Raw genomic sequence first — 23006 nt, 5'->3', positions numbered from 1 at the left:
CACAGTCCCATAAAAACTCAAGGACTCCCTTCTTGCATGCTGTGATTTAGTCTCCCCAGCATCATAATAAGGTGAAGGATGACTTAATATTTGACAGCAAAGATTTATAAAATATAAGAAAAGCATTTAAAACCTATCACACAAGTTAGTGTTTTGAAGTGGGATAGTTCATATAAATTCATTCATGAAAAAAAATGCAAAGAATATACGATGGAAAATAATGAACATAATTGAAAAATAATAAGAAGCAAATGCTCTAAAAAATGTGTGCTGTACTGGTGGACTATAAAATATACATTATAAAATAAGGGCAAGAGGCATTCCAGGTCGAAAAAGAGCAAAGAATAATGAATTAAAGAATGTCTAGAAGTAGCATGACACCATAGAGACAAAGGTGCATCACATTCATTATGTTGCAATATTCATCCTTTGTGTATCTCATTTTGTTAGAGAAATCTTTTTTTGAACTAGACATAAAATAATCAGTGTATCTGTAGCCACCAAGGAATAATAATTCACCTACCTTTGAAGTCCATCATAAGTTACAGTCTCAATGTAATCAAACCGGCTGTCAACCCAGTAAAGCCTCTTTGACACAATATCCAAGGTTATCCCAGCAGGCCAGCCTAATTTTGTTTTTATCAAATCCTGACGATTTGTGCCATCCATGAAGGCCCGTTCCACTTTAGGATCACCAGACAGACTGTCCCAGTCTGAGAAAAACAAATAACTATAAAGAGATAAAAAAGAAAAAAGGTCACATTTCCTTGAGATTTTATAAGAAACCCCAGCGTTTCACATGGAATTTAAAACCAGCACCCTTACAGAACAGAATTTGTTTCTCAGCTGGCATACTATGAAAACATACTTTATACTTTCTACACAAAAAGTAATTTTCATTTTCTTTTATAGAATAAATCCATAAAGAAGCATGCTTTCACCCAAAAGACCTCAGAAGTACTAGTTTTCCTTATTAAATCACAGACTTAAATTTACTGCCAGAAATAAATGAAAGCAGCAGCCATGACTACAAGTTGCATGAAATTCCTCTTCCCATTCTCTGAAGATCCATGTTTTCATGGCTTACATATACTTTTGAAACATATGGATTAGGAGACACTAACTTTCCTGGCTTCGTTCCATCTCTTTATTTCAGATAGTGGGAGATCTGTGGATGGTATCATAACTGAAATCTTTAAGGATAATGCTACTCTGCAGGGCAATTCCACAGGTCCCATTTTCAGTGCTGCTCATGCACACACAACTCCAGCCATGAAACAGATTCCACACATCATAAATAAATGCATTGCACAGCCCTCTCATAAATTAAGGTGCAGAATAGGTTAGGATAGAATGCAAATGTTCAAAATATTTTATATCTGATTCTAAAATGACCACCCCTGCTGTTTCCTAGTTGTTTTCCATTTACATGGCGATAAGGGGAATTTCTGACATCTTCTACCATTATCTGATAAGTATCACTTACCCAACAGTTGGATCCAGTGCTATTCCTCTAGGATTTCCAAGATTTTCAGCAATAAGAGTCACACGGTTTGTTCCATCCAAGTTAACCATATCTATTCTGTTCACACTGGTCTCAACCACATATAGTTTATTGTTAACCCAATCCACTGCTAGATTTTCAGGTGTGTCAACTGAAATATTTAAAACTTCTTGGAAATCAGAGCCATCAATATTAATAGAAAAAACCTGAAAACAATACAAATATTGTCAGTACCCACATGATGTTTTGAATTGCAAGTCACATGTTATTTGTCTTTTATCATCACATTGATCACCATTCCACAACTATATCTGTATCTGCCAGCAGATACAAGCAAGTTACCCTCTAAATTATTCCTTAGGTTAGGATTTTTTTGCAAAGATCTGGAAACCAATGCAAAAATTGCAGAAGGCTTGCCTTCAGCTAGCATTTCTGCAAATTGGACAAGATAAAAGACTAAAACAGCCTTGTCTGTTAGCAAAAGGTTGAAAAAAAATAAAGAGGAAAGTGCATTTGCTTTCCTGGAATCCAACAAAACCCAGTATTTTTACTGATTGAAAACAAATGATCATGCTTTGGTAAAGCCCTCAACAGTGGGCAGAAACAAAAGGGGGAGCTCTTACTACAGCTTCCACTAAGGGGAAATAGCAAAATGAAGAAAGTAAGGGAAAGCTGTCCATCCTCACAGAAAGGAGGTCTCAGCTTGTGGTCTCCTTTATCTAAGGCTAATTTTAAGAGCATCCTGCTCAAGAAGAATAATGTTATGTTACAAGCAAGTTCAGAGCTACATGAAGTAAACAGTCCAAACAAAAATTTTACATATACAGTAATTCTGTGATTATAACGCTGGGTAATATGAAAAGGTAGATTTTTTTTTTTTTTTTTTTTTTTGGAACAACAGCATGAGATTTGAAATGCATTTAAATGAAAATAGAGATGACCAAGTAAATACATGCAAGAAAAATAAGAGCTGAAAGAGTTGTTTAATTTTAAATATTCTTTGGTTCCAAGTAACAATAATCAAGATAACCACTTAACTGTCTACTCTGTTCTTTGGAAACCCTGTTGATGAAAGAGCTTATGAGCATTAGGTTATCTGGGAGTACACTAAATGAGATAAAGATGACACAAAACACAACCCACAATTTTCTAGTTTAGTTTATGTTTTAACCTTAAAAAAGAAAAAATAAAAGGACAAAAAAATCCCCTAGTAATATCATTATTTTAAGACATCAGGTGGAAATATTCGTCATTTAAGAAAATTCTAAATGCAAATGTTTTCATCTGGATAGTCTAGCTAGAACTTTATTAGATTAATTAATCTTAATTAATTAATTAGGATTAAACTATACTGGGCAGATAAAAATGCAGTCCTGGCTACCTGGGGTGTGCAGCAAAAATCCCTTATTATCTTTTATTTATACCTATTACAAAGACTGAATAAATCTCCTGTCTCATAAAAGTGCAGATTTGATCCTGACTACATTCAGCCATTGACAAAGCAACTGCAGCAACAGGAACCTACTACAGCCATAATAAAAATGCCAGAACTGTGAACAAGTGAAAAATTGTCCATACAAATCTTGTCCTACTTGAAAGCCACATAGTGAATGTTCTTTCCACAGAACCAGAATGGAACTGGTTCTGTGGAAAGAACATTCCACATAATATAGTTTTTATTACATGTCTTATGTGTAGGTGCAGAATTATGACAGTGACACCAAATTGATCCATCAGCGGCATTAGCAGGAGCTAGGTCACAGATTCTCCTTCACTCTGCAAGACGATCAACATGAGGACAAAGATTATGCACTTTCAGCATTTGATCTAGGACTTTCTTTGGTTTCCATAAGTTATACACAGAAAAAAAGAACAAGAGTGTCATCCAACTTCCACAAGAGTCTCCAGACTGTTTTTTTAAATGACTTTGCTCTACTGTGTCTTGAAGCTAAAATAATTAATCTTAAAAAAAAAAAAAAAGAGAAAAGTAACACAATATTGGCTCATTACACAAAATACTGTCAATATTTGTTATTCAAGCTCAATTACAGTGCCATTTGAAGTATACTAAGAAGTCTGATTTTTATCAGCTTGGAAGGCACACAGCTTTTACATTTTAAATGATCATGTTTCAAAAATTACTGAGAAAAATTTGCTCCGTTTTGAAAGAATGTCTACTATTTCTCTTAATTAGTTTTTTGGACTCAGTCTCAAGTAAAATTAAAAGTTGCTCAAGACATTCCCATATAATAGGATTCTTTGTTTAATATGTCACATGTAATAGTATAGTTGAAAAAATGCAGTCATTAACATAAAAGTTTTCAAGGAGCTTTTTTGTTAGAAAACAAAAATACAGCCAGCTTTGGCTCTCAAAAATGAGGGCCTATCAACACATTCTGCCTCTTGAAGTTCTCTACTTCCAGGTACACAGAAATACATTCTTCTTGAAATTTCTGCCAACCTTATCTTGCACTGTGTCGGTCCAAAAGATTCTGTGCAGGTAAAAGTGAAAGTCCACTCCAACTGCAATCCCACGATTCTGTGACTGCACCAAAGTACGAAAATTTCTTCCATAAAGATCTCCAATCAGTAAATCACGGCCATTGGAAAAAATAATCGATGCAACACCAGCTGAAAGCAGGAGGGACAGAGATATGATTACTCTGCAGGCTAGATATTTTGCAAAGGGGCATTGCAATATATACATACTGGCTCATACACACTAGACACAAAGTTTTAAATAGATGCTCTGACTACAGTCTGTATAAATGTTTCTATGTGAGTGCTAACTTGCTGTGATTTGCCTTTGGTTTGCACACTTGGAGCAAATCAGGCAGGAACATATATTTAAAGCCATACCAGGTAAAACTTTTACAAAACCCCTGTGCAAACACCAAAAGACTATTTCTATTAAAGCTAAAATGAACCCAGTGAAACTGACTTAAAGCAGGTACTAAATTCTCCCATTTATAAGAGAGAAATACTTAGCAAATGGTGAGCTGAAGACTGGTCTGCAGATGTGGCTGAAGAAAGAAGGAAGAGGGAGGGAACTGAGCAGTTCTTGCTTCTCTAAGAAACAAGACTGCTAATCAGCTATGCCAAGCAGGAACTCCCCACCAATTTTCCGCAGGTAGGAACACCTGCCTTACCCAATAGCCTGTTAGGACATTACATCTCCACAAAGCAGAGTTTCCTGGGGCCTGCTTTCAGAACTGAGCAGGGGATCAGGAGAAGCAGCCTACCGCTGATGAGGAACTACACTCTGAGTTACAAGTATTCTTCAGAGCTCAGACTCTGCGACATGACACTCAAAGCCAAGAGCATGGCTTCTCTCACAGGCAAGTGTTTGATCTCACCATTCAGCAAAACCATCTTCTGGCACAATTCTAGAAAAAAATGATGTTTCCTGGTTTCTTGACAACACTAAGTTCCATACAGAGCATGACAGAAAACTGTCCCTCACAGAAGTAAGAATTTTTTTGTTCAGGAGTGCTCCGGCAATAACCTCCCAACTCTGCAGAAGTCAGGGGTGTTGAAAAAGCAATGGAGCCTAAAAGACATTTGAGAAGCAAAAGCCCTGATGAGGCAATCAACACCAACCTACACATGCCAGCAGGTACAGAGTTCTGACATTTGCTGATATTCTGAAAGCTGTCCTGACCATAACTCCTTAAGGGCACAGTTAAAATCAAAGAGAGCTGTGTGGCACAGACATTAAAACTATCCCATTTTATCTAGCTTTATCTATTTGCTCAACAAGACACTTGAAGTGCACTAACCTGAAGTGTTGGCCCGACAATGTCGGTGATGCTCTAGGAAATAACCTTCCACACAGTGGCACTGGTGATGTCCCACACGATCTTCACACAGCTGGTCACAGACACCCCACATCTGACAGTCATCAAAATCTGTCAAGTGAATAAGGCATATTCATAAAAAACACTCTGTAACTTTGTATAAAATTCATGTCGTAATTAAGAAGCTGCAAGTTTGTCCTCTCTGCTTGTTTTATATCTATTTGCGAAACTATAGCATGAAGAAAGAGTTTGCATGCTATTCCACAGTGTTTCAGTTTTGTATTTCTGGATAACAAAAACCCTGTGTTTCCTGCCCAAGGACCTACCTGCAATTTTGCCCCCTCTCAAAAAACTACTAACCAACCAAAAAAAAAAAAAAAAATCTAAACCACACCTGCCAGGAGAAAAGGAAAAATCATTTGAAGGGATGTCTAATTTCCACAATACAGAATATGTCTATGAAGTATTTTTCCTGCAAAAGATCACTATACTTGGCACACACAAAGACTTGGCAGGATTTAAGCCCACTCTGAAGGTGAGCTCCACCTTTATTTTAGTACAGTGCTTAAGCCTTTAAGTCCTACTTGAAGGCAGTGTTTATTAGCTCAGATTTAGTACCATGCTAACAGGTATATCATTTACAATTAAAAGCTCTCTATGTACCAGAACCAGCAAGAAAAAGTTCCTTTTAGCATGCAAAATACCATATAGGTAGAGTACTGGATCTGGAATTATACAGCACTGAGTGTCAGCCATTCCTTCACGAAAAATTTTGCTCTGGTCACAAATGTATGCCTAGATTTCAGCAAACCAAAATACATTGACTCAGATTTACAAGCCAGAATCTGATAACTAGGTTTACAGGGCAGTCAAAAAAACAACAGAAGACTCACTGAGACTGCACCAGGTTTGGGAATGTGTCCTTCATTTATTTCCCACAAAAGTGTGAACAAATTGAGGAAATTTCATGTCTTATTTCTCTGTCTCTATAAAGAGCAATCACTCTGCCATTGCAGTTTATACAGCCTTAGGCCACCCAGTATTCTCAAAAATATACAAATTTCATTAGAGACTGAGCATATGAAATACCTTTAATGGCACAAACACCATAGCTTGGATTGAAAACTCAGATATTTACCCCTTTCTTTTATTAGGCAGTGCTAAGTTTCATTATTATGAAGTTACTCAATTGCCAGCTACTGAGATAAATCATTTGTGCTACCAAGTTACAGCAGCTTTACAGTTACCTTTGCATTCTTGTAAATAGTCTTCTTTTTCATGTAAATTATGTATGTACTGAAACCCCACAGAAGACACAGCCTTTCCACAATGCAAATACAGAACACCTTTTTTATTTTGAAGTATAATGTTCTGCTGTCTTCAAATACAGCCACTTTCCAAAAATAACAAACAATTCAACATCATTAACTGTTTTTCCAGGTACGCAACACACATTACTGAGGCAGAAACAAACTCTCTCAATGTAAACATTTAAAGACCAGTAAAAACTTTTGATAATAAGCCCGCCACCCAACAGTACATATTTTTAAACCTAATCATGCTGTCAACTATGTCTTTAGGTCAAAGTGAAAGAGGTCTTTATGATATCTCTCTGGTTGCTTTCTGTGTCACCATGCTGCCATTGTGCTACTAAAATTTTCATACATTTGCTGAGATTTTCTATTTGCCAGCACATCCACACAATTTGAACTAACTCGCCTTCCTGGAATCCAAACTTTCCCAATGGGTTGTGAGAAGGTACAGACATCTGTAATCCCTGGACTTTACTCACCAATACAAGTCCGACTGTCATTGCTGCTTATTGTATATCCTGCAGGGCAATAGCACATCCCTCCTGATGGAGAGGAATGACAGCGATACTGGCAGCTCAGCGCAGCGCAGCGTGACACGTCTGAAAGGCAAATAAAATATTTCAGAAACACACCTATTCCCAGAAGAACACCTTTCTGCCTCATTAAGAGTTACAAAGCTGAAGTCTTTTCTATGGTGAGCCTTAAATTTCAAGTACAGCTTTTTAAAATCAATCTGCAGAGAAAATTATATACAAAGCTCCATAAAATCACATACATTTACATACATGCAAGCAAGGGCATGGAACACAGAAGAGAAAGTACTGTTTTTAATAGGCTTTTAGAACTGAGTTAAAGGATAAGCATCAATCTTATATGTACCACCAATGGTAAGTACTGTGTAAAAAGGTGACCAGAGGAAGCCATCTGTAATGCCCCAAAACTTTCCATGGTTCCACCAGGCCTACTTATAAGCAACACGTCCTTGAGCTCTATCTATTGGCATGTAACCTCATCATTTACTGTTCTATGTGAAAAAGCCCTAGTATGTTATATTAAGAAGCATATGTATATCATTCCAATGTATTAGAATATACTGTTTGCATTGTCTTTGTGGACAAATGCTTCTTTATCCTTTCATTCTCCCCTCTTTTTTTACTGTATTACTTCTACTACTATTTAATAAACAATTCAGTGGCAAGCAAGTAAGTTATGATCATAAAACACTTGACAAAGAAGGAGGTGAAAGTCAGCATTTTCCTTTTCCTCAAATTCTTCTGTTAAATGCCTTGCTCTGTAGCTCCTATCTGCTGTAACTACCAAACCACTCATCAAAGCAAGAGGTGCATCTTTACAATAAAGTTTCATTTCCTCTTATTTTTTCTGCCCTCCTATTCCAAAAGGCATGATTTTGTTAATAGGAAATTTTATCTTCCTAAAAATTAAAATACACTGGTCCTTATCCTCAGAGGGATTTGATATTTGTAAGATTAGAGTGGAATTAACAGGAACTATGTATGCTCATTGCCTCCAACATAAAAAATGCAGTGTACCAATAACTGGAGAAACAGACATCCCAGGTAAAAAGATATTTTTTTAAATCCTAATCTTTAAAGTGAATTAGTCAAAGTTTAGGATATACTGATTCAATGCTGTGTTCTGATCAGCACAAATCATTACTTCTTACACAAAGGGACAAACAGGTATTTAAATAAAGAAGGTATGTAGCACACCTTTCCCTGACTTTACAAACATATTTCAGGGTATGGAGAGCAAGTTAAAATCCTTATTTGTGAAATTTCATGTACAAATTAAAAAAAAATAAATGGTCTCTTTGCAGCATATATGCCTCTTTCCAGTCAAAACAGTGCTAGTGAAAATAGTGAGCTTCCAAAATTTCAGTATTGTTTAGGAGGCAAAAGGTGAATGTAAAAAGATGTCAATGCTGATGTTTCTGCTATTCTGTCTGTGTTTTTCATTCCAATACATACTGCAGTGTCTGCCTGCAGTGATGTTAGTTTCATCTTCTCCTTCAGGGCAGTCTGCAGTTCCATCACACACCTTCCCAATTGGAATGCAATGCCCTGATCCAGGGCAGGCCCACTCTCCTGGGTAGCATTCATGGTGACCACTTTCTATGGAAAAGAAAAACAAGAATAATGAAGAGTATATTTCAAATACTAAAATTTCTTCTCTAACAGCTTCCCAAAGCACCTCTATCCTTCAATATACAGTTTCCATTTCTTGCATGCAGCTGGGAAAGACTATAAAGAAACATTATCTATACTTACTTGTCATGCTTTCTTTTACGTTCAAACTACAATGCCAATGATACTTGGGTAGACAACATATGAATCCCTTTATTTTTCTGTTTTGTTAGAAAAGGTAACACCATTTAGCTTTAAACTAACCAGTGCACCAGAAAGGGAACTAGTTTTGTGGTTTCAAAACATATAAATGCTATCTGGATAAAGAGACTTATGTTCATCATAGAAATGGCCAATGAAAAAGAAATCTCATTCACACATTCATTCATTAAAGCTTCTGTTTCTCACATGACAAATCTGGGCAGGATCAGAGTTAATTTCATTTTGAATCAATGGAGCTTAGTTATTAGAAGCCTCATGTCTCTTAACAGATGACCTGAAAAATATCCTCAGGCAGAAGAACCAAAACAAAACATAAAAGAGAATATATAAAAGAAAAAAAATATATTGCTATATGCTAAACTTAGTTTGCATCATACTCAGTATCACAATAATTCTCACACACAACAACAAAAATATTGCTGGAGTTTAAAAAAAGAAATAAAAATGCAGGTGGAATTCTAAGGTTTTAAAAGAAACTAGAAGTATTTAGAACATCTTGACTGGTCTAAATTTCATAGATACAGGTTAGTGTCATCTTCCTCTGAAAATACCATTGGAAGTTATCAAAAGTATTTACCACATCCTCTTTCATCTTCATTGTCTTCACAATCATCATCTCCATCACAAATCCAGCTCTGATGAATGCAACGGCCACTCGGGCAAGTGAAGAAGTTGCCTCTGCAAGTTGCATAAGCTACAGAAAGAAACATAAGAAAATCTAATTGCTCTAAGCAGCTAAAAGGTTAAAAATAACAATATTGTGTCATATACAATAATTTTTCTATTACCTTTGCTTGGAATTACCTTTGGTTCATCCTAAAATTAGGAAGATGACAACAACACAAGTGTAACTATATGTATTAAGAACCAGACTCTCAAAACCAGTCACTCAGTCCAGCAAATTCAAATACTAATGACATACCCAGGAACTTAGCAGCTCAAGACAAAGTCTATCAAAATAGCATTACAATTTTCATCTTTCTGTACAGAAGACTACTTGTAGAACAGTGATTAGCTTTTGATGGCTGTACAGCCAAGCAATCTGCTTCCTGCTATCTGCTTGAACCAGGTCTTGTAAAACAGTTAGAGAAAGTGGCAAAAAAAAGAAACATCATACTGCAAGAGTTTTCATCACTCCTATCTCCACAGTCATCATCATGGTCACAGAGAAAGGCTTGCGGGATGCACTCTCCATTAGCACACTGGAACTGCGTACTGGTACATCCACGTGCTGAAAAAGATTTTAGCACAGAAACACATACAGAAAATGTGTTTAACTCCAAAAAAAAGTCTATAAAGAAAATTTGTTTGGGATCAATCTGCACAGGGAACAACTTACTGCAATTAGCTTCATCAGAAGAATCTCTGCAATCAACTTTGCCATCACATCGCTGGCTTACATTAAAACATGCTCCATTTGAACATGATAACTGTTCACATCTTGGGTAGTCTAAAATAAAAAATCCTTTATATTAGCATGAAGTTCAACTATGATGAGTCATATCCATCTAGTGTCAACAGAGTATCTTTGTTTAAAGGAAAAAGGGAATACAAAACTCCATTACTAGTAGTCCTATACTAGTAATCAATTTATACAGTATACTGTCTTCTCCAACAAATATTAAAGAATATCCTCTAAATGGATACTACAAAACCTTGCAAGCAACAAAAGAAAAATTAAATGCTTTCCCACAGTCCAAAAAGATTTGCAACCCAAACACTTTACAATATGATCGAAAGCAACGGAACATAAAAGGACAGCAAGCGGTGAACATTTGTTTTACTCTTTATACCTCAGTTTTACACTATCCCGATCTTAATAAAAGTATTTAGATTACAAAGGATTTCCTGAAATTTACAGTTCCTATGTCCTCTTCAAGTGTCTTGAGTTATCAAACTCAGAGACCTCAGGTTTTAATACTTTTGTACAATTAAGCCAAGGATTATTACATTTCCAGGTTCCATGAACAATGTTAGAACTGTTGTTTTTTATCACTTGCTTCCCCCTTCACAAAAGAAAACAGATTCTGCAGAAATAATGACTTTTTAGGTTTTGGATATTCTACTTATATAGATGACCTATATGCAAATACAAGGGATGGTTTCAAATGTTTCAAATTAAAACAAATTCTGAAAACACTTATTCATACAAGCAGTCAGTGAGTTCAGTGGAGGTATCCAACTAATTAGGCATATGCACATGCTAGAGTTGAGTAGGAGAACATGAGCTCATAGTTTATCTTGTTGCTATGTGGACAAAAGTTAAATTTTTCAGTCAAATGGCAAGTAAGAAAGCAAAGAATTGGTAATTTTAGAAATCAGATTTATTGAACCTTTGTCTCTATATAGAAGATAAATAAACTCAAGACACAGAAGAGCCAAATAATGTTTTGCACCTTTTAGATTTTCAGTTTGAATACTTATCCCATTTTACTTTTCTAAGGGTTAATAAAGCAGATAGAGAAGACTCTCAATTAGGCACATTTTCATTTAAACCCTTGGAATCCAAAACATGGGTTATAAAATTGCTTCAATCAGGTATCAAGAAACCTGCAATTTTTCCAGACAGTGGCAAACTGTTTTGCTTACTTCTGCTGTTCCATGTATTATCACATACCCACGAAACTTCAATTACCTATGGAATAGGCTTATATGATTTTAACTGTTAAATTGTTAAAATGAGAGGATAAGTACTACAAGTCTAGCCTATCTCCCCAGCTGATTCATCTATATTTCATTTGTTTTCACTGCAGTTAATATAAGGTGGCAACCTGCACTAGGAACAGTGTGTGCCTAAGCGAAGAACAGTAATTACGGATTAGAAGGGTTCCAGCTACAACATTACTGCCTGTGGCCTTCTAGCGATAGTTCCCAATCTTCCCTTCTGAAAGTCTGACAATGCCAACATGTTCCCTAAGCATTCTCTGGTCCCACTTCTCAACCAGACAATCACCTTTCTAATATGTCCTTTTCTTGCTTCAGTTAGGCTCAGATAAAACTCATAATGCTTTGGAAATAACATGAGTTTTGAAGTGTTACCTCTGCCTACAGAAAGGACTCAAGAAAGGCCTCACCTGGGGCCAAGTTTTAAGTTCACCATGGAATTAATACTTTTTCCCTGCCTGAAAGCAGAGAAGGCATCACAGGGAGGAACCATCAGGAGTTCTGTGGGCCAGCAGAAACACTATGGCAGTACATTGTATTATAGGGCAGATGGAAGAAAAGGAAGAATACAAGGTATGTGCTTGTAAATGCACTGAAGTACAAAAGCTTCCATGGGTTGTATAATGGATAGTTTTGTAATTTTCCTCACTTTTCTTCACATCCCACAGAAATAACTCCAGTGATGTTCCAAACCATTTCCAATGGACTGACGTCAAGTAAATAAACAATTGAACCCATTGCCTTGCACTGCCTGTTTCTTCAAGAATGCCCAGGCAGACTAAGAATCTAGCCAGTAATAAGATTTTTCTCAAGCTTATATTAAACTCCCCTACAAGAAGGAAAACTTTGTCTTCTCTCCAGCAGCAGGCTTGGAAATGCCCTCAGCCTAGCAAAATCTTTATTATATTATAAAGTCTAGTGTATTGTATAAACACAATCACTATAAAAAAATACCAAGAAAAGCCAAAAATAAAGATGTTTTGAAGATACTTCAAAATATATATTCTGACTAAATTGCTGTTTTACTAGAATGTGAACAAATGCTTTTTTCTCTTATTCTCTTTTCAAAACTTTGTACAGATTATTTATTTTAATTGTACTTTCACAGGCAAGAACGTTCTTTGAAAAGCCTGACAGAGATTAATGTAATTTTTAGCTCTGTATAGATAATCCCATTTCCAATCCTTTGTCGAAAGACCAAGGTTAGTAAATTATAGTTCTGATCACAGCCTGTTCACTGATCTGAAAGATATTTTTCACTGCATTCTGCACTGCATGGATCAGGAGCACCTGTGCCATCAGGACAGTTCCTCAGTACCTGGGTTAGTTTTATGTAAGGAGAAGTAGAAAAGGTAAAAGAATCAAGGAAGAAATACTGACTTCTGTAAGGGCTCAATGGTGAGAGAATGAAGGAAGCGAAAACAGAACTTCATAACAATACTAGGATATCTCAAAACAAAGGAATGCCTGTCCTTGCAACTGTAAAAACCCCAGGACTCAAACTCCCTTTCTTTCTCTCCAGAATTTAGAAGACATTAGCTATGAGCTTAGTTCTACTCTTATCACCAAATGGGGACTTCTTAAAAGGAAAAGAAGAATATGAACCTTGGCAGCAAGAGGGGAGGAATGGGATTAATTCCCTAAACAGAATGATCTATACAATCCAGCTTAATGAAAAGCTCTCCAGCAAATGAAGTTGGAAAGTGAGTATCATGACATTTTAAATTTAAGTGGAAAGGTCTTACATCAGTCACTGCATTTGGGGCTTGCAAAATAAACATTTCCTAGCTTTTATTTTCATTTTTATTCAGACTTAGAATTCTCTGTATACACCTGATCCAAGATTAGTGCATTTGAGTATAAAATCCCACAGCTGCACAAGAACTGATAACAAACAGAGAAACTGATCGTAATGTCTCTGTTGTAGGGGGCATATGGAAAAAGTGTCAGTGCTCTGCAAATGACTTGAAGGGGTTCTCTTCCAGGCAATGGGACTTTTTTTCTTTCTACGTTGGTGACAAATGGACTAGAAAGAGCAAACAAGGAAGGATAAGGTTCTGAGTTAAAAGGACAACAAGGTAGGTAGTTTGCACTTAAGGAGGTCTGGGAATACAGCTGTACAAGAGAGTGAAAGGAGACAATATGAACACAACATTAAGAGAAAAGTGAAGGGACAGAAAAAATATAAACACCGTTTTCTTTCACCTTGTTTTGAATGCTCAGTAGCTTCCAACATAAATACTGCTTCCTTTACCTTCTCCTCCCAAAAACCTGTGGCTAATTTTACAGAAAACTAAAAAGAAGAAATGTTTCCATAGTCATGACAATTCCTAGAAGGTAATATGAGCTTGGTGAAAACAGGGGAATGTTTTTCACCTATGTTCATTCCAATGCTCTGGAAGAAAGGGAGCCCTTCTTTCTCTCCCCTCCCCTCAGGCTTTTTCTTAGCCAAAATACTTCTACACAATCTGTCTCGCTGACGCATGCCAACGCTTCAGTTGCAAAATATAAATAACTAGCAAACACCAGCACAAATGACAGATGAAGCATCTTCCTCCTTGCAACTGTTGTGGGGCAACAGTTGCGAACATATTTAAATGGCATCTTTCAATGCCATATTTAAATGGCATCTTTCAGTGGACACATGGAAGATGTTTGAAACCTATGTCACAGGGATTGCCAAACCTACATTATTTTGCACTCTGCCTAACACTTCCGCTCTGCAAGCTGGAAATAAATCCATACAAAAACAGCAAGAGGAAATAGTTGCAACTAGTATTTGATTCAGCAAAATCTGATTTCTGTCACAGAGTCAGCAGTGCAAGCTTCTATAACCCTAACCCACGTTACAAGGAGTAGAAATAATAGGAAAAGAAAAAAGGCAATTTCCTACTAACAAGTGTCTTTTTTTGCAACATGTAAAAACATTTTACAAAATAAAGTTAATTAAAACTCTTTGATTCACTGCCATGAGTCACCACCCCACAGTGGGCAAAGCATTGCCCAGACAGCTCACAGCCTACCAGAGACACCAGGAGGGAGACTTACTCCAAGCCCAAGAGCTACATGATACCAGGCAGTGTTCATAGCAGAGGTGCTTCCAGAGCTGGCAGACAGACTAGACCCTCATTCCTGGCCTTAATTCCTGATTTTGATCCCTGAGACTCTAGTCTTTGGCTGGCTGCCTTAGAATGCTCCAGTTTTTCTCCTTCCCTGTCCCAAACTCTTCCTGGTGGAGATACTTCCTTCAGCCTGAACTTCTCCCTCATCCTATAGCTGCTACATGTAATTTTTCCAACATCCAGAATATTAGTCTCTGACTATGGCCTTTTTCATCTTTTTTGGACGACATCCCTTATGATGTCCTCAGTTCTTGATCTCCGTTCACTTTCACCCTGGTCTCCACAAATTAATCCCAGAGCTGGCTGCCCGCTTCCTGACCACAACAGCTATTTAGCATAGCAAACAAGAGGCAGGAATTCACAGGTTAGGCGGCTGACCTATGGCAGCAGCTCAACATCAAAATTAGAATCAAAAATCCAGTGTATCTTGGCCCACACTCAGCCCACTAGCTTCCAGCATCATGTCTTTAAAGTATTGCCCCTCCCTCCCTCCTGCACTCAGCTGCCACAGCAGTATCCAGAAAGGTTATTCTGTCACAGCAAAGCAAAATGGACATGGCTGGGATTTTCATTTTTCAACTACGAAGCTGAGGCAGGAGAGAGAATTCTTGACTGAAAGAAATAAAGTATGTACCAGAAAAATGACACCAGCTGCCTACTCCCAAAAAGTGTTTGCTACCCCAAATAATCTCCCATTTCATTTTGTGTTTCTAAAGTTTTAAAATTAAAGTATTTGCTAGCTGCTGAGTATTCAAAAAGCTAGAAAACAGCCTGATATGTGTATTCAAAAAAACCTAAAAGCCATAATTTTATGAAATCAAAACAGCTTCAGTCCACTAATTGTATGACCTGTAGCTGAAGCATTTGTTCTGATGTTTATCTTAGTCTCTGCATGGGCAGTTTTCCCTTGCTGTTAATCCCATTAGCAATAAAATGGACTAAGGCTCTGAATTCCTTTGTTCTGGCTTTTTACATGTTTAATTGCAGACTTACTTTATATTGGTGACATTTTGCATTTGACTACTTTCTTATATAATGTAACTTATTCAGGAATAAAACTTTATCTTCTTTACAATCTAAATCTGTTTTCAGACAGATGAGTGAGTGCAAAGCATAAGTAAAGAGACCTAAATTTCCATTTTGTTATGCTCCATGAAACACCAGAATCAATTATAAATAGCTTTATTCTTTTGTTGTTCATGGATGTTTCATTTTTATTTATGAAAACTTTTAGTTCAAATTAAATAAGGAGAATTTAGTGACAAAGAAAAAGGCCAAAATAGTACTATTCCTCTTACATTTGTTTATATGTGGAAAAGGAAATACATTAAACACTGGGAAAAATGATTAATCAAAGCAACTATTAGAATCTGCTCCAAAACTAATACACTAGTACCCTAATCTGTACTATACAGTTAATCATAAAATCCCCAAATTGAAAATTTTATTTTATGGCTTCTGTTGAAAGTTTCATGCCTTGCAAAGACAAAAAGGGAATAAAATTAACCAGCCTTCCTCAAGAGTCTTGTCATTACATTCTTCTTGAATCCTCTTGTCTTCAGCACTGTCACATTTCTTTAAACTAGTCTAACTGCTTTCAAGGTTCCAAGTCACAGTCATTCTTCTGTCTCAGAGGGACTGTCAACACATATTCTAATAAACCAGAGTAGAGGCTGTTGAATGATAGGAGGCAGTCCCTCTCCTTGGGGCTAAACATGCTGCCCCTACAACAGCCATGGGGCCTATTTGCTGAAGCAGCAATGACTGGCTTTCCCCCACAGCAGTAGAGTGCTACTGTTAACATCTAGAGGGCCCCTTCCTGCCTTTTTAATTTACCTAGCTGAGAATGTTAAACGTGAAATAAAAGGTTACTTCAATTTTCAAACATCACAGCAGCTTCTAGTTCGAAAAAAATATTTTTAAGTATCATCCTTAGGACTCTACTCCCAGACTGACACAAATTTAGTGCATTATAACAATCACACCATGGCACCTGGCTGTTCCACACTGTATTCAATGACTACTCACAGGTATCTCAGAGATGCTCAGCAGTTCCAGTTCTTTAATTCACTGATAATACATTTTTAAAACAGATATCTTTTTTTCATGTGTGACAGATTTGCTAAAGTTACCAACTTCATTTCTTACTCTAAACTTTAAGAGAAAAAAATGCCGATCTACAGAAGATATTCTTCCAGCAATGAGATGGGGCACTTTGGATCTTGACTTGTAGCCGTTTGTATTGGTGACCAGAAGTGGTTGTGGGTCTATCACATGAAAATTTCAAGCTGGATGACTTAGCAACATTTTATTCCAGAGCATCATATAGTCCTAAATACCCTTTCATTCTACATAGGGACAATTTCAGCTGTTTGTGAGTCAAGGATAAACCACAATAGCAGTCAGATCACCATATAATCTTCATTTACACAGCATAAGCATATGCTCTTTTTTCCCCTAAGCAGAGCCATTAACAAAATTTCATTTCTTGCTTCTCTGTCCATCCATTACCACCCCAGCCTCTTGCTGCACCTCCTGCCCTGGGTCTGGTTCTAAGTGGAATTTACAGTTATGTCTGCTTGCCAAAGGCACACTATGTTCTAACAGCTGGAATAGCAGCTTATATGTTATAAGTCACTCAGGATGTGTGAAGCCTTTCCTTAACACTAACAATGAACAGACATGCCTGTTGCACACTGTTGTGTAGGTATTAGACAAAAGCATTTCTGAAAAACACAGCCTCTATTCTGTGGCCAGCTTTCCTTCCCATCAATATTCAACCTAGGCCAGAATTTAGGGAGACTGTCACCAGACAGGCAGCCTCAACTCTGGGGAAGTTAGGGTGAAAAAAACTAATTGTCATCTGCATTTTGCTGGCACAATATAAACAACTTGTCTGAATACAATATCATTAAATCATCTTTACAGGAAGCTGCAGTCTAGAATAAAATGCTTTTAAAGGGATCAAATCTCCTCAAATAAGTCATTTGTTATAGTCTACAGGCTATAACTACTACTGATTTTATATGGAGTATGCAGAAACAACTTGGAAAACTTCAGTAAAGTTAGCTCTGAGTGTCCCAAAGCCATAAGACAACTACACATGGTTGCCTTTTTACAGTGCAATATTAATTATTTTTCAGACAATGAGAAACAATATGACCTGATCCTGTGGTGGCAGTTTGCACTTGAGTTCTGTGGTAACAGATCTGTATCAGAACATCAGCTCTAATACACAGAAGAATCTGAAATGAAACTCTTGTAACAAAAAGCATATTGTGGTCATCCTGTCTATCAATAAGCCCTTTAATCTTACAAATGTATTAAAATGCCACAGAGAGATAAGATGAAACCAGATCCCGTGCTAGGAGTTAAAACTCACGGCAGACTCTTTCGTCTGTTCCGTCGGTGCAGTCCTCCACTCGATCGCACCAGTACGCGCCGGGGATGCACTGGCCATTGGAGCACGTGAACTGCTGACTTGAGCACGTCCTCCCCGCTGCAACAAACAGGCACACAGTCAGTCTTCCCTATCAACCAAGGCTTTTTAGCAGGAAAAATATTTTCCTTCCTCTTTAACTGCTTCATCTTTCTCATAAATGCCAGTGTAACACTTTCTCCCCCTGTATCTTGGTGTATTCAAGAGGATTAGAAAACACTTGACAAGCACACAGCAGACAGCGTAGCTCTGGGAGGGCTCCTGTAGTCTGCAAGCTCACTGCTTTTCTCCACTGAAGAACAGACCTAGGTTAAAAAGTACCTCCCTATAATTACTCTGCCTAAAACATTAAATTACCAATTCTCACTGATTGAGAATTGAAACTGAAAATAAGTTTTCTCTTATTTTATTCACTGGGTCAAAATCTGTCAGTATCTCTAAGTTATTCAGTCAACTGGAATGTCACAAAGTAAACACAGCAGAGCTGGAGGTAAGGCACCGATTTCTAATATTGCCAGGGCCTCAACAGTTAGGAATAGTTTGCATATATAACTAATGGAGGATCGAGAATGATTATGTCTCTTCTCTTGACAGCTGTCAGGAAAAAGCAACCACATAAAACTGTTCAATTCTACTTTGATTCCACTACAGCTAAATTACACTTTCAGTTCTTAGGCAAACTAAGATGAATCTGTGAAGATACGATTGAAGGACAAGCTAGCTACTAACTTTGCCTTCCCTCTGCCCCCTCACATTTGTTTCTTTCAAACTCATGTTGTATTTCAACATCATCCCAGTCTATACATTGGCATCTTGTCATCTGCTGCTCTACAGGAGCTCTCTCAGCCACCTTCTCTCAGCAGTGTTCCCAAAATAAGATCAGCTACTGGGATACTAGTGTCATGAGGGAAAACAAGAGCATGAGAGTAAAGTAAAACAAATTTCTGCATTTATGACTCCCAGAGCTGTCAGACAGTTTTCCCAAGAAAAAGTTTTAATATTTCAAGGAGGAAAATCTCCTCTAGCTTTCCCAAACACTGAGATAAAAAGTCCCTTTGGAACAACAAGGACAAATACCAGGAGGTGACTCAAAAATGGCAGCAGCACAGTGCCACTGTGTAGATACTGACACTCATGATTAACCAGTACACGGTGAACAATGTTACAGCGACCCAGTTTTGAGTCAAACTCAGAGCTTTTGCTCATTTTGCATTTTGTATCTACAGATTCTTTAGTTAAAACATAACCAGCAGTTGTTCTGACTCCTTCTCAGAGGAAGAGGGGAGCAAAAGTTATCTATCATTCAAAATTTTCCATCCTCAGTGGATTAAGATGGAATCAAGATACAAAAGCAAAAACCAAGTCTGTGAGCAAAATCCTTCCAAAATAAACATTTTAACCTCCCCAGGGGTTGGTGAGTAGCTCCAGAGCTGTTCAGTTCAAAGAAGTTATCAAAAAATTATACACACAATCAAAATGAAAGTAACTTAATCTTATCTTCATCACTTGCAGTAACTTTTAATACTAGAAATGGCAGAAAAACCATCCTTCAGAACACCACATTTGTTCTCTTGTCTTATGCAATAATGCAGAGAATGTAATTTGGTGCAGTAATCAGCTCAGTTCACTGTTCACCACTTCAGCATGTACTTATAGCCCTTCAAATGCTTAGTCATGAAATTCTAAGCTAGAGTAACATATTTCATTTGTCTATCAATACTAAGAAAAGAGCAAAGCCTATGGCTGTGGCAGTTAGGCTGTTAAACTATTTTCTTGATCTAAACTGTACAGAGAACACTAAATACTTTCCTTGAAAACAGCAATTCAGACATGAATAATACACTGTTTAGCACATTTAAAGTGCAATACTAATCAAAATGATGTTCTAAGTTTAAGCTGTACAAATGATAATGAAAGACTAGACTCCCACCAGACACCAAGACCACAGATATTTCTCGTCTCTGAGTGTGAGAAAGAATGGCTCTGTTAATTCTTAATAGCGCTACTAATAGCATTGCTAAAAATAATACAAGAATACTGCCCAATGTTTGCTGATTATTGATAATTCCTCCTGTTTTATATACAAATATATTTCAAAGTCACCTAAAAATAATTTTTTTATATATAGTTCTGAGATGCCACTGTGAATTTTGCTAGCCAATGGATACAACAGATACAGTAATATGCATTTTTCACCATTTTTTAAATTACTGAACTTTTTATCAAGTATAAAACTAGTACACACTTCATACTTTTTCTCTTTTTAATTAAAGGAAGCGTGAGTAATTTTCAGATTTCAAGACCTGGAGATATCTTTTTAGACATATTTTTTGTATTTTATCTACTCCAGATTATTTTATTTCTAGAAATACCTTAGAGAGACTTCCGAACTTATAGAGGGCTTGTTTCTGTATGTTCTCAATATGCTGTTATGTAAATTACATTATTTCACAAAGCTGGTATAACACCGGAAGTTAAAATACTTACGACATTGTTGATGTTCATCGGAGCCATCTTCACAATCCTCCTCATCATCACAAACCCATGACTGTGGAATACATTCACCATCAGTCTGACACTGAAATTGATTTCCTTCACAGGTAGGTTGTGCTAGTGTAAGCAATGAAATATTGTCATTTCACAAACATCTGTGGAAGCACTTTCAAAGAAAATAATAACATAAGGGAAAAGAAGGTCTAAGATTCAAGTATCACTGAATTGTAATTTCCATGAAACACATGAAGCATTTAACAGATCAAAGAAAATGGAAGACCAGAGAGTTGAAAGTGGACCAGCAAAAGGATGTTCAAAGGCAAAATTCAGCTTAGTAAACTCCTACATAGACTCTTCAGCCTTATCTCCTGGAGACACAAGCTCCTCTAGAAGGGAGACCCCAAAAATTTTCAGGTTCTGAACTGCCCTGTGGCCGAGCCCTTTTTTTTCACTTTTGTATAGAGTCACAGTAGCTTCCCCAGTCTCACAGGGGGTCTGTTCAGCTGTTCTCACTCCATCACTGCTGTAAGAACATGTAAGAACATGATCTCCCAAAACAAGCTCACTATTCTTCCCTGTGAATTCATGAGGCAAAAGTGAGGGTCAGATCAGAACAACTTGAAAGCTGTTGTTGCAGCTCCACTCTGTACTCTTCAAATAGACAAACAACAAGGAACTATCAAAGAGAAAGATCAAAATAAGTGTTTGAAACTGTGTCACAGCTTACTCCATTCCTAGTTAATACTCCTGGAAGAATCTCTAGTACAACACAGTCCAGTAAACAGGACTCTGGTCTTGATCATCAGTAGTAAACTAATTAGAGGGATAGAACTGATCACATACTACAGACCTGTACTTCATGTATACCTTTTCCTGCTTCAAAAACCAAAGAATATTCTTTTAGTATGATTCGAACCTCAGACCAGTTTTAAACAATCTTACTAGGCACTCATGTGCCCCACTACCTGTAGCACATTAACATATTGTTTTTAAAGGACAACTAATGCAAAAAAAAATGAAGTTTAACTTTCATTATTGTTGTGTGATGACACAATTTTGTTTTGCCAGTTTAAAGGCAGTCTTCACCCAGGATTACACAAGTTTTTTTGGAGCTAAAGTGCTAAGCAACAAATCAGACTGCCAAGCCATATCAATGGTCTCCAATTATTACATGGGCCAAGCAGCAAAGAAATAATAACACTGTAAAAAAAAACAGATATAAATTAGCATCACTCCCTATCAGCTGAGGGGTAAAAATTGGCCTAATCTGTAAGTGGGATGATAATTGCACCAGCCCACAAGACTTAAAAAACACTAGAACTGAGAAGGTAAAATACCAGCAAGTTGCTGAAAACAGACTGTGGAGGGAAATTCTTCATTTTCACAACTTTTCCATTCAGCTTGAGAGAATCTTGGTGCATAGATATTACAGTCCATATGAATAAAATTGTTGCCTGTGAGCTGCTGACACAGCTGCTGACTCTAGACAATTAAGCATGGCTCTTCTTTGGGCACAGTAGGTACAGTTAGTTGCCCAGGGTCTGAAAAATCCAAAGATCTGGAGCACAAGTGATGCTGGTGGTAGCTGTATATACATCCAATATTCAGGATCACTACAGTAACAGACTACAATACATTTCTACATCTACTCAGAACATTAGTCATAATATGAAACTGCATTATTGGACAGTCAGATTTTTAAGAAAATGTTAAAGTCATGTTAGAAGCTGAGCACTACTTGATTTTCTGTGTACCAAAGCCAAATGAGCTCATGAAATAAGACTCAAATAGATTCTGCAGTATCTCATGAGAACTTGTAGTTTTCTCCCAATTCAATATTCATTCTTATACCATAGGTACAGTTGAGCACATTGGAACCTCCCAATTTCTTAGACTACAAAGGAGCTGCTGTGTATTTGTTTCACTTACGGCAGCCAGCTTCATCTGTGTCATCCGAGCAGTCTCTGGCCCCATCACACCTCCAGTCTGCAGGAATGCAGCGACCGTCGCCGCAGCGGAACTGCCCCCGCTCACATCCTGCGGTGAAACACAGGAACGGGCAGCTTAGCACCACCAGCACATCATAACGCACAGTGAAATTCATCAAGAACTCTGGTTATCTCACTGCCTTGCAGCATGGAGATAAAATGGTAATACAAAAAATAATACAAAAGATAGTACAAAACTATTAAAAAGTATATATATAAAGAAAGAGTTCTATATACCCAGTCAAACAAGCAAAAAAGAGCAAAGAACCATCTTCAAGTATTACAGAAATCTCCAACTAAATTACCAGAAAATTCCAGTA

The 23006-nt window shown here is 37.1% G+C and overlaps 1 protein-coding gene across 1 annotated transcript in view; it reads right to left on the bottom strand.

The window, feature by feature from the left end:
* Positions 1–23006, bottom strand: part of LRP2 (LDL receptor related protein 2) — a 115082-nt gene that overhangs the window by 76161 nt on the left and 15915 nt on the right. The window contains exons 2-13 of the mRNA XM_053947443.1: positions 22628–22735; positions 20693–20815; positions 18149–18265; positions 10320–10430; positions 10098–10211; positions 9558–9674; positions 8603–8746; positions 7094–7213; positions 5284–5412; positions 3966–4135; positions 1487–1710; positions 524–730 (exon numbers count right to left, since the gene is read on the bottom strand). Coding sequence (XP_053803418.1) covers positions 524–730; positions 1487–1710; positions 3966–4135; positions 5284–5412; positions 7094–7213; positions 8603–8746; positions 9558–9674; positions 10098–10211; positions 10320–10430; positions 18149–18265; positions 20693–20815; positions 22628–22735 — 1684 coding nt within the window. The remainder of the gene's footprint in view (positions 1–523; positions 731–1486; positions 1711–3965; positions 4136–5283; positions 5413–7093; positions 7214–8602; positions 8747–9557; positions 9675–10097; positions 10212–10319; positions 10431–18148; positions 18266–20692; positions 20816–22627; positions 22736–23006) is intronic.

The sequence above is a fragment of the Vidua chalybeata genome, chromosome 7, assembly GCF_026979565.1.
Source record: "Vidua chalybeata isolate OUT-0048 chromosome 7, bVidCha1 merged haplotype, whole genome shotgun sequence".
NCBI lineage: Eukaryota > Metazoa > Chordata > Aves > Passeriformes > Viduidae > Vidua > Vidua chalybeata.
Note: the sequence above shows the minus strand (reverse complement) of the source record. Positions and strands in the feature narration are given on the sequence as shown.